At 33.8% G+C, this 13,039-nt stretch overlaps 1 protein-coding gene across 1 annotated transcript in view; it reads left to right on the top strand.

Annotated features, from left to right (window-relative positions):
• CDH18 (cadherin 18) overlaps positions 1-4,758 on the top strand; it is a 344,495-nt gene extending 339,737 nt beyond the window's left edge. Inside the window, exon 12 of the mRNA XM_036309477.1 lies at positions 4,021-4,758. Coding sequence (XP_036165370.1) covers positions 4,021-4,511 — 491 coding nt within the window. The 3' untranslated portion in view covers positions 4,512-4,758. The remainder of the gene's footprint in view (positions 1-4,020) is intronic.
• Positions 4,759-13,039: the final 8,281 nt, after the last annotated feature.

The following is a 13,039-nucleotide window of genomic DNA, read 5'->3' as shown; positions in this document are numbered from 1 at the left end:
TGCCCAGGTTACCGGCTCTATCTCCAGTGGGGGGCGTGCAGGAGGCAGCTGATCAATGAGTCTCTCTCATCATTGATGTTTCTCTCTCTCTCTCCCTCTCCCTTCCTCTCTGAAATCAATAAAAATATATTTTTTTTTTAAAAAAAAGAAAAACAGTTTCTGTTTCTCTTCAATCCAATGGCTTTATCATATTCTGTTTTTCCAGATGACCCACTGTAGGAAGAGATACCATGCCTTCTATGTATGGTTTGATAGACTGGTGGGAGGGAAGGGAGTCATTTCAATATATTCATTTCATTGCCAGTTTTTAAATAAAGATTTAACTCTCAAATCTATGTGTATAATTATTATCTTCACTCATTCTCCTTTAATATATCTGCTCTTGAAATTTTTGAAAACAGTTAGTTTGATTTTCAAATATTAAAAAAATGTTTTCAAGTGAAATTATATATTTGGTATCATTAGTAACCATAAGCTGATTTAAACTATATTTTAAAATTATTTTCTCACTGAGACTATTACTATGCATGAAGTTTCACTTATACAGTGCCACATAGCCAGTTTTACACAGGTGATTCTTTGTCAGCCACTTGAGAATTGTTTATGGGATATCTGCTGTGTGCTTTCTGCTCTAGAAACACCTACTTAACCACAACGATGTGTGTAAAAAGTCTTCAAAAGCACATCTCATCTATGTTTTCACATTCTTCTCCAATATTTTTTATATATTTTTATTGATTTCAGAGAGGGAGAGGGAGAGAGAGATAAAAACATCAGTGATGAGAGAGAATCATTGATTGGTTGCCCTTGCATGCCCCATACTGGGGATCAAGACCATAACCTGGGCATGTGCTCTGCCCAGAAATTGAACTGTGACCTCCTCATTCATAAGTCAATGCTCAACCACTGAGCAACACTGGCCGGGCTTCTCTGATTTGATTTGAAATTGCCTTTAACTAGAGGACCATGTGTTCATATTTGTCCTGATATCCTTATAAACAACATTCCTTTCACTCTTAAAAGTGTCTCAGATTGTATGATTAATTATATGTTGATCCCCATATCAAATTCACAGGTAACAAATCCAGGAATATTGGTCACTGGAAAATAACTATCCTGGAAAGAAATAGATGTAAATTCTCAAAATTCAAACCTAACTAGTATCTACATTTTGGATCAAAATATATCAGGAATATTTTCTTAAGTTTGAGGGAATAAGCAAGCATAGGCTATCATAATAATAAACCCAGCATTATTCCCTATGTTCATTAGGCAAATATGATACTAATATTGGTGACATGAAAATTACCTCCATACTTTGACAATAGCATTGATTGAGTTCTTTCTGCTATATATGCATATAAATCCCCTTGACATCAACCACCGATTATTTCAACATAAAGGAAAATAACTTGTTTATTGACAGACGATAGAAATTTTGCTACAATAAATTAGGCAGTGTGTAGCAATAGATATTTTAATCTAGAACAGCCTCATCACTTAATCATAAAGATGTGCAGAAATATATAGTGGATGATAAATCTAAACCTCTGAATACAATGCAGACGGCTCCTTGAGGATGCTGCTTAGGTCATTGAATTAGAAAGCTCTAGGCTGGATTTACACTAACGTAAACAGTGAAGTATTAAATGTATATTGACTACATTCAGTGCAAATCTCCTTTTTTAAAAAAAAAGTGCTGTGTTAGAAAATGTCTTTGAAGTATAAGCAATGTGGATGGGAAACTATTTCATTCTGTAGGATAGTTTTTGTGAAGAAGGCCGGCATAGCATCAGCATTTCATTGTCAGTTTGCTGTAATGACTCCTTTTCAAACACAGTGACCCAAAGCTTCCCTGTGCCTGCTACAGTTTCCCCAATTACATTTTCCCATTACATTGTCAGGATCCTTTTATTCCATACTTCTCGAGATAATTCTTTGATTCTATCTCAAAATGTGTTGTCCTCCTTTTCTTCATCCTCATAGCCTCCAATGTGCCTTTTTTTTTTTGTAAAATCAGATTCCTCCCAGTGTACTGTGACCATATCTTTTTACGTGTATAGTAGTAGATTTCTGTCCCATAATTATCCTTCCCACTTACGGCTTGAAAATCGATTCCTCTTACTCTCCATATTTTGAAGTATTAAGCACATGTACATTATGATATCTATTTCAAATATAGACAAAGGTGATCTGCATTGCTTAGGGGCATACACTAAAAGGTTAAACAATAAAGAGAAGCAAGGAGACAATAACAATAAAAGTAAGACTAGAAGTTGCTTTTTATTTATCAGAACAGTACTCTCAATTTCTGTTCTAATCTCCACATCAGCCCAGTTTGGAGAAGGAAGGAATCTACTCAGTAGATCTATGAACATCTAAGCCAATCACAATTGGGGTCCTAGAGTTCCATAAAGTCATGTGATCTCCATTTTCATCATCAAAATAACATTAAGATCAACTAGTAGTAGATTCAGTAAGCTTTCTTTTTTAAATTTCTTAATTTTTTATTGTTGAAAGTATTACAAAGGTCCCTCTTTTTCCCCATTGACCCCTTCTAACTACCCCACCCCCAACACACACACACACACCGCCCAGGCCTTCACCACACTGTTGTCTGTGTCCATGGGTTGTGCATAGATGCATAGAAGTTCTTTGGTTAATCTCTTCCCATTGCTTTTTAGAAATAAGGGGTAAAAGGAAAGTTTCTAAGGTACTGGGTATGTTCTTAATTACAGATTACCTAACCCAGTGTTTGTTTTACAACCACATAATGCACATATAATTAGGATTTCCAAATAAAATGAAGTATATCAAAATTTTAAAAATAAACAAAATGCAGTATAAAAATATGAATTTCAGGTTAAAATATATTTTTTAAACAATGAAGCAGAATGTGGTAATGGGAACATCATGACCTTTTCTGTGAGAAGTCAGAGATTCTGGTCCAAGCTTTCCCCCCTGCCACTTGTGCGACCTTAGGCTTAGATTGTAGAAATTCGTGTGAGCACTCTCAAGTCTCAGTTTTCTCATGTTTAAAATGAGCAGAGCCCCAGCTCTGTTGTGAAGATTAAGTAAAGACATCATGTAAAGATCAATGCGCCAACTGAAAAATTCCTAGGAAATCTAAATTATATACAGGTAAAATAACACACCTTTGCAGCTTGATAGAAAATGCAATTATTAATGCATCATGCTATTTTTCTAAAGGAAAATGGACAAAAGAGATCAACCATGTAAAATATCCCTGCTTTGGTTTCCAACAAAGCATCAAAAGTACAGGATTTATGGCAGAAACCCCTTCCAATTTTACAGAAACTTAAAATATCCTGTTGCTCGGCCAGTGTGGCTCAATGGTTGAACATCAACCTATGAACCAGGAAATAGAGGTTCAATTCCCAGTCAGGGCACATGCTTGGGTTGCAGCCTCAATCCCCAATAGGAGGCGTACAGGAGGCAGTGGATGGAGGATTTTCTCTCAACATTGATGTTTCTATCTCTCTGACTTTCTCCCATCCTTTCTGAAATCAAAAGAAATATGTATTTTTTTTTAAAAAAAAGATTTAAAAATAGCCTGTCTTCAGTGTATCTCCCTAGAAAATCTAAGTATCTGTAGGTATATCCACACACCATCATTTTTCTAGTCAAAATTTCATATTTCATTTCCATCCTCAGTTTCTCTCTGTGTAAACACTGAATGGCTATATAGCAATCCCAAATGCATAAGCCTGGCAAATGAGAACGCTGTGGCATTCTAGAAAAGATCATAAATTCCTAATGTTTTATAAGGGTAACTATTTTTTTAATTATTTGTGATATTAAAAAAAAACACACACACAAAAAAACGAGAAACAAACCTTGAGGTGTTATTCAGAGAGTGCAAAGATCAGGGTTGTGTTACAATGCAAGCCTGAATGGGATGTAGTTGATGACAAGGGTTGGAAATTGCTGATGTCAAATCCCCACCCATTCCCTCTTTTCTTTTTCTCTAATTCTTCCTTCTCTTTCCCTTTTCCTCAGCGATTGTAGTACTTTTTATCACCCTGAGACGCAGCAAAAAAGAGCCCCTGATCATTTCAGAGGAGGATGTGCGGGAGAATGTGGTCACCTATGATGACGAAGGGGGCGGGGAGGAAGACACGGAGGCCTTTGACATCACAGCCTTGAGGAACCCGTCGGCAGCTGAGGAGCTCAAGTACCGGAGAGATATCAGACCTGAAGTGCAGCTCACGCCCAGACACCAGGCATCGTCCACCCTGGAAAGTATAGATATCCAGGAGTTCATCAAACAGAGACTGGCAGAAGCTGACCTAGACCCCAGTGTCCCTCCTTATGACTCTCTTCAGACTTACGCCTACGAGGGTCAGAGATCAGAAGCTGGTTCTATCAGCTCCCTGGACTCAGCCACTACACAGTCAGACCAGGATTATCAGTACCTGGGGGACTGGGGGCCAGAGTTTAAAAAGTTGGCTGAACTCTATGGAGAAATGGAATCTGAAAGAACAACTTAGGGGGGCCATTCTTTCAACATTCTAGAATTTGCTGCCTGAGCAAGTGAAGACATAACCTCAGCCATGACAAGGAAGAAGAGTGGGAACAGTGCTTGGAACTGAGCAAGCTGTACACAGCCACTGTAGAAACAAGTGCCCTTTTCATGATCGAAACTGGGTTATTTAATCAGAAGAAAGTCAAATTAAACAAAACAACACAAACAGAGAAAAAGCTATTGTACCTTGTGTATATTTTCAATTGCTCAATAAAGTCTGTGGTACTGTTTACTTAAGAATACCTGGATTCAACCAAACAATGATATTCGTTTCAATACCTTGTGATTTTTTTCCCCCCAAAACAAAACGAAGTAGAAAGGTTCAGACTCACTTATGACTGATTTCTAGGGGTGGTTCTCTGCAGAATAAAACTTGAGAAGGTAATCAAGACCTCCTTGTCCACTTTTCTGGGTGGACTTTTGAGACCCACGTTCTGTTATTGTGACAGAGTTCATTAGCTTCGTCTTATCTTTAAGTGACGTGAGAGATACCCAGTCTACTAGGCCACTCTGTCACAGACTTGTATGGGCCATTTTTCTTTGCCCTCCCCACTTCTTTTCTCCATACGGAATGGATGGAGCATGGGGATTTGCTGCTTGCACTATAATGTATGCAATTTCTGTGCACTGACTGTGCACCGCTCTGAAACACAGAGACGGTTGTCTCTGTCCCACCGGCTCCCTTTTATCTTAAAATAAAAAAAAAAAACACTTTTTATTAAATTGATAAAATGAATGGTTTACGGTAGACTCAGATAATCTGAAATATCAGGGAAAGATTTAATCTAAAAAGTAGCTATAAACCTCACCCTGTTCAAACCTTTGGGGAACTCTATTTCTCCCTCCCTCCCGGGCCCCATTGGTTTTAGTATGTTTAAATTAGCAGATTTGATCATTCCTGTAACTAAAATTAGTTGTCAGAAATTTTATAATTTGTTTATACTTCAGTACAGTTGGCTTACTTATGGCATGGGCAGTCATCGAAAATATATACGTCGCCAGATAAGAATGTAGTCCAAAAAGATTATCCCCAATACCTTATAGACTTAAAATTGACTTTTATTCCTTACATAGGTTCAGACTTGTCCCATCTCACTGACTGATTAGCCCTTATATGCTTGGGATCTGCAGGAAAATATGTAAGACTAGGAGCAAACAACAACAAAGGAGATTCACATGTATTATTCTTGGAGATGTCCCCAAAGGTTCTGAGCTTTAGGGTTCGAACTGTAAAGATGGCTTTCCTCCCTACCTCACAGGCTTGTGTGAGGATCCATAAGTATCTGCAAAAATGCTTTGCCCACGATAAACTGTTTTGTTACATAAAGGCTTGCAGACACCATCTAATTTTCTAATTCCATTGGCATATAAATGTATAGTTGCATACGTTTTGAATAAAATGTATTATGGGAGAATTGCATAAACCTTCAACAGTGAAGCAACTATTAACTATACATATAATAAACAGGTTTAGTTATTTTAATATTTTTCCAAATCAACTAATTTTCTTAGAATTTCTTTGGGGTTGCACCCAAATTGTTTAGATAATATTTATGGTTGTTGCTATTGATCTTGAAATAACAATTCATAGCATAGGGTCCTATTAGCCAAAAATGACCACATTAATGTATTAATTGAAATACACAACGAAGAATAATTTCAAGGGGGTGTTCTTTGGTTTGCTCTTCAAATTTATCATATTCTAGTGTCCTCAAAAGCTATATGACACTTTCTGCCTAATTCTACTTATGTGCAAAACTTTGAATATTTGCCTCTGTTCGTAACTGCCCTGTGCTATCATATTTCAGTTTTGAGGTATGGGAAGTAAATTTAATTTGAATAATTCTCAATTTGTGTTTTAAGCCTGAGGAATAAAATGTAATTTAATTTTTTATAACATTTTAACTTTCCAGATACTACTTTATCGCTTTTTTATACCACAACAGTGCGTTCTGGCAAAAAGCTAAATCAAAAGAGACACTCGGGGGCTTTGGGGAATAACCTCTGGCGGTACCTACTCTGATTATGGAAATGTTGGGCCACACTCATCCCGAAGGAAGGGTCAACCTTAGGGAGAATTTTATGAATCCTGGTATTTTGATTTTCCTATGCAAAGAGGGCCAGGAAGGCCAGGTTTCAGGAGTCCAGTAGGCTTTTGGATTTAGACTTGATAAACCATCCACAGCTTTTGTTTTGTTTTATATTGTTTTGCTCGTTTGTGTCTACTATTCACCCAGTAACTTTACAAATGAGGATTTGAACGATGAAAATGTATCTGTACGTATAAACATTTACATAAAAGCCAAGGGTCTCTTTCTAAAATATTTCTCTGCTTTTGTAGAAAAAAACCAGCCAGATCCATCTAATTTTTAATTGCACATGCTAATGATAACGGATTGCTTCTAAGTCCCTTATATAAAATCTAATATGGAGGCAAAATGGATCTACTGTAGTATTGAAATATTGTTTCTATGTTGATTTCTTTTAGAATTTTATTAATGAAAACATTACAAACATTATTTTTATATGACCTCTAAAACTAGGCAATTATATTATTATCATAAGTATGGATTGGGTCTCATTTTTTATTCTGCTACTCTTAGTAAAACACACACACACACACACACACACACACACACACACACACACACACAATAATGATGTATAAATGCTTTGCAAATGCACTGAAATCATTCAACATTCAATACCTTGCTTTAAAAACTCAAGTTTATCAATGTTAGGAGAAAATTCTCAAAATGTTTAATGAGCAAAGAGTTTACACATCAACTCTGAGCATTCACTAACCATGGATAATCAACTCTGGAACCATATATGATTTCACATGGAATCAGCTATGGAATCACTAATGTGCTCAGCACATTTTGTATGTCATAATTATATTCATAGATCTAAATAAAATATAACTTTGAAATAAATTTACTTCTTTCTAATAAGATAATTTTTTTTACCCACAGAGGCAACACTAAATGGTGACTGCTAAGTAGAGGAAATAGAAATTGTTATAATAAATTTTTATCCAAGATTTTCTTATTCTAATTTATAAATTCCAATATTCTTTGTGAAAACAGTAAAACATTAATAGATCTTGCAGAAATTGCTAAACATCTACCATCAGAAATTATTTCTATAACAAATCTGTACAAAATACAGATTTAAAGATGAGAAGAGGAAATTTTCCCTAAGTAAAGGCTCTATACAAAGTTAAATTGTGACTTTCCTAAAATGTGGTACAAGGAGGAAAATATTTTGGGAGAAAGTGCATTGACATAAACACGCATATATGTGCACACACACACACATAACTCTTCTTGGAGAATATTGGAGAAGAAAGGAATATTTATAATAGTGACTTCAATATTGATATGACCCAAATACAAGAAGTATACAAACCTTTAGTATACAGCACGTGGAAGATTCAGGTAGAATTTAATGGACAGTTTTTGACTTCATTTTGTATCCAGCCTCAGCCTAACTTTCAGTGCTGTCAAAAATTGAAGCTGATTCACAGAGGTAGTTACACAGAACAAAATTATCAAGCAGTAATAAATCATTATTTTAGAAGTGATTTAATGGTCACAGTGCAGCTATTAAATACTAACACGCTCTTTGACTTATATGCTTAACGTAATGCAATGTAGTCAAAAATCTGGGTAGAAGGAGAGACTCATATTGGGTCCAACATTCTTAGTAGCAATATGGAAAGATTAAATATACCACTGCTCATTGTTTTGTTTGTATAGACCTGCACTGATGAGTGTAGCTTGTTTTCTTTTTGTCTGGTTTAGCTGAATATATAGGGAAAACAAGCAGAAATGTAGGTAGACTATTCATTTCAGCAACCATCAAAAATCAGCAATTAACTGAGCATGGTAATAAGTATAGAAGGATGTGAATAGATTCAATGCCTTTTTGGAATAACTTTTCATCTGCTTATTAGTATGGATAGTACTTGATCAGCTTTTCAACAAATCAGAACTCTAAAGCTACATATTCTGGAAAGAGGGAAGAATCCTAAGTTTCAAACTTAAATTGTACTTAGTTTCAAGATTTGGTAACATTGAATTAACTTACTTGGCTTTCAATTTTAATAGAATAAACCCAGAACAGTTGTTGAGAGATCTGACTCAAATTCAAATTTCCTTTTTTTGACCCTTTAGGGAGAAAGACAATTTAAATATTATTTGAAGGAAACAAGACCATTTCAACTTTTATTTTCTACCTCACCTGCACAAGGTAAATCTTTTTCTTCTATAGGATTAGGAATCTCACAAACTATATAATCTGAAGTAGTTCACAAGCATTTGACTAGCATAACCAGCACAGAACACACTCACTTTTTCAAGTATTCCAAATACATAATTTAAATATAAAAATATCAGTTCCACTGATTTTAACATTTGGAAATAAGTGTTCTTGTTTTGATTTATATCAATGAAATATGTAGCTTTTTAATAAAGGAAGAGATGAGAGAAAAAAATAGATCATTTTTTCAAGAAGTTCCAAAAAATGCTTTTAAGTTAGCGAGTAAGAATTATACCTTTTCACTTCTCTGAGTTTATGGAAATAAAGGACTTTTGCCCTTCAATACTACAGAGACATCAAACATATTTTAGTAATGATCCATTTTTTAAAGCCTTGGGTGAAATTAAATGGAGAAAATAGTCACTCAAGGATTCTTGAAATTATATCCTATGAGGAAGGTATGCAGTTTATAATTTAAAATGAGTTCATTGGATGGTTTGCATGTGCCCTGACTGATACCAAATGATGTGATCTTCTGGTTCATGGGTTGATGCTCAATCACTGAGCAATACTGACAGGATTGCATGGTTTAGTCTTATTGCCCAGCAATATTAGCTTTGGAAATAAGAAAATTGGTCCACAATAGTTAGTGCCACCTTAATAATTTTAACAAGCAATTTTTCTTATGTAAAAATACTGTGTTCTTAATCTAAATCATCTACTGGCATTTTCAAAGTGCTATTTTGGATGCCTTAATTTCCAAAAAATTTAATGTATTCTAACACTTATGAATTGACTAAGGCCCTCTAAATGTGCACCATATTTAAGATACTATTCCAAGCCCTGAGAGAGATGGAAAAAAAGTCTTGGCGACTCTATCCTCAATGAAACTATTAGAGTCTCACTTGAGAATTAAGACCTACGTGTAAAAACTATAAGCCTATAAGCTATATAAAAGAAAGCAAAGTGGAATGTGTTCTACAATATGTTGGGATGAAAATGCTAGGAGAGATCCAAGAGCACCTTAAGGCCATGCAGCACTTTTAGAATCTACCACAGGGAGAATGAGACACGTCCAAAGGAAGCAGAAGCAGAGCAAGAAGTTTCAGCAAATGTCCAAAGGGTGATTATTCTATGGCAAATAGATAATTTATTGCTGGTAAATCACGTAAGTTGTTAAGAAAGTTGAATTTAGATTGAAGATGACTGAATGGAACTTAGTCTTTAACCAGTCTGAATATCATTGAGATTATTTTCCCCAAAAGCAGAAAAGTGGGCATGTCCAGACTTCTCTTTTAGAAATCTGAATCTTTCATTAATATCTATCATTTGGTAAAGACAGATTCCAGAGTTTTGTGTACCTACAAAAAATAAGTAATATTTGGCTATTTTAATTATTTTCAAAAGATAATTACTTATTTTAGGAGTCCATCTGGAGAAGGTTTACAAAAAATGTCATCAGTAATATATATTTCAGGCATGGAACACTTAATTTTATCATTTTTATCCTAATAAAAATAAATTAAAATGAAGGCAAGAAAGATGCTTTTAAGAATAAAATTTATTCTTAACTATATAAATGTGTTTAATTTCTAGAATTATATTTTTAAGTATAAAATATTTTTGAAGTAAAAAGAAATAATATTCAAATACCAAAGAACAAATTGATGCCTTATTAAAACTATACCATTTATTTTTAATATATATTATTTTAATACTCTACACAAAAGATGGCACATGTTTTCGTGTTTCATTATATAAAATTACACATGAATTTATTTCCCAAAGTGGCTATCATACAGCATGAAGATTCAATGACTGTTAATATCACAAGTAGATTTAGCCTGAAATCCCTACTTTTATATCTTCTGTTTCTCACTTTTTCTTTTTTGACATTTACTTGCCTCATTTTTTTTTACAATGAAAAGCTATATAAGAGCAATTTCTATAGTTCATGTATTTTTCAGAACAAATTTAAGAAAAATGTTTTTCAGAAATAGAAAGTAGTTATCATGTTGTTTTCAGGGTTTTGTTTTCAATGCATTTCCTCCCCCTTTGTCACTAATCATGCTCTTCCTCACAAAAAATAATAAAAGAAAATTGCATTCAGAAAAATACTCTGTGAAAGTCACTTTCCTGTGAGCTTGAGGTTTCATTCCATGATGTGATTTGGTTTTGTAGCTCTTGCAACACTGTGGGTTTCCAATCTCCTATAATCCATCCTGTCTTCATTCTTCCAAAGACAGCTGGCAGGAGAAGCCATTGTTGTTCATGTTAAATTTATTTCAAAAGGCTTTGATGATCCATTTCATAAGACATTAACATCAGAAGTGATATTAAAAGTGTTTTACTTTTTACAATGCATTTTTATTATCATGTTTTAAAAGTTAAAGTATAATTTTCAAAAAATAAGTATTATTTTATTGATACCCTTTTCTTCACTTAAAAGAAAAGTTAGAAATTTTTTCAAGAACAACCAACATTGAATAAGTCTCCCAGATTTCATCACCTGTGTTTCTTTTCCAATTGCACATAAATTTCAGTTTCAGTTTGAGAAAGTAAGTGATATAAGAACGTGAAATGCTTTATTGGGACAAATAGTCTTGAGGAAAAATCACAACTCAGCTTCCTTGATTCTTAATTAATGCCTTAAATTAAAATATGAACCTTTAAAATATTAACAGAAATATTTAGGCCTAGATTAATAGCTGGGGGCTGGATTATCTTAGGTTTAAGAGCACATGATTCAGAACATATCATGAATCTGTGACAACTACTTGTCAAAGTTTAAATGTCAATTTAAACATTGTTCAAATTCTCCCTTGAGTCTTAGATAGAAATAACAATATCTTTATCTCACAGAGTTGTTATGAATACCAGTTGTGATTTTTTGTGCAAAACACTGAAATTAGTAAAGTTCTTAGCAAAATAAGTAGTAGTATTATGGTTTCATTTTTCAATCTCAATCTCCCCAACCTCTGGACTCAAAAAAAAGGTGACCTGGGTTATATATTACAGGTATCAAAGCTTTGCAAAGTCTCAACACAGACTAAGCAAGGATATGTATTTTCCATCCAGGCAGGCAAAAATATAGTATTAGCTCATTCAGTCCTTCACTTCACCATGCAGAAGACAAAGGACCTTATAATCTCTATTTCACTGTGTGTAGTGGATTATCTTTAATAACTTCAGTACCTAAAAATCTACATATAAGTTTAGTCTAATAAATTAGTATAATTTTATGAATCATACTTATTCTTTATTTCTCTCTGTTTCAGAATCTTTTATAAATATCAGTTTATATTGTTAATATAATTATTTTTTAAATGAAAATTAATTCTAGTTTTTTAAAAATATGTAAATGAAGTGTTTAGAGTAAGAATATTTAGAGGTTTATGAAACTCTCAAAATTCAAAAGAAACAAAAGTCAATAGCATATTCATAAGGTATATTTTGTATGATAAAGGCAACACTTCTACGGGGGGAATTACAGGGACTTATCATGTATAATAATATCTGGCTATTATATAATAAGTAATAAATGCTCAATTATAATAAATGCTCAATTACCATCCAGTACTTGTAAATTCTTAGAATAGAAATAATGCAGGATCTGCCAGAAAACCTGGCATCTACTTCAAAATCAATTCACCCCTCCCTTCTACCCCAAATCTAGAGATACCAGATTATCAATTTTTATTTATACATTATTAATTGTGATAGAGTTTTATCTCTAATATAGTAGAGAGTCTGTTATCCACTTTCAATGAAAGAAGAATGATCCTATTTTAGGAGGTATTGGACAAAACAAAATGATTTATTTAGAGTCTACTTCTTCATCTCACTGAAAATAAAACTTCATGTTCCACAAATAGGAAAATAAACATTTGTTTTCATAAAATATAGCTTCCCATTGTGGAAGTTAACAGGAGTGCATTTTACTAGCACATAGTAACTTAATAATATTAAGGCAGCTCTTATTGGAAATAAGAGTTGATTTGGAGGACATTTCTGCTTTTTGCTATAGCCCAGTCACACACCAGTCTCTCTCTGTTAAAGGACAGCCTAATCTTATTTGCTGAAAAGGTAGAAATTCCTAATAAAAAATAACAGAATTTCACACATTTTCTTTTGACTTTTCTAAATCTTATTATGTCTCAATAAATTTGACATCTAAGACTCTCCCTTTGAGGTCATCTTTGGTAGCTATTTCCTTGTCTGTTAAAGAAT

This window comes from Myotis myotis, unplaced genomic scaffold (assembly GCF_014108235.1).
Source record: "Myotis myotis isolate mMyoMyo1 unplaced genomic scaffold, mMyoMyo1.p scaffold_m19_p_5, whole genome shotgun sequence".
Classification (NCBI taxonomy): domain Eukaryota; kingdom Metazoa; phylum Chordata; class Mammalia; order Chiroptera; family Vespertilionidae; genus Myotis; species Myotis myotis.
Note: the sequence above shows the minus strand (reverse complement) of the source record. Positions and strands in the feature narration are given on the sequence as shown.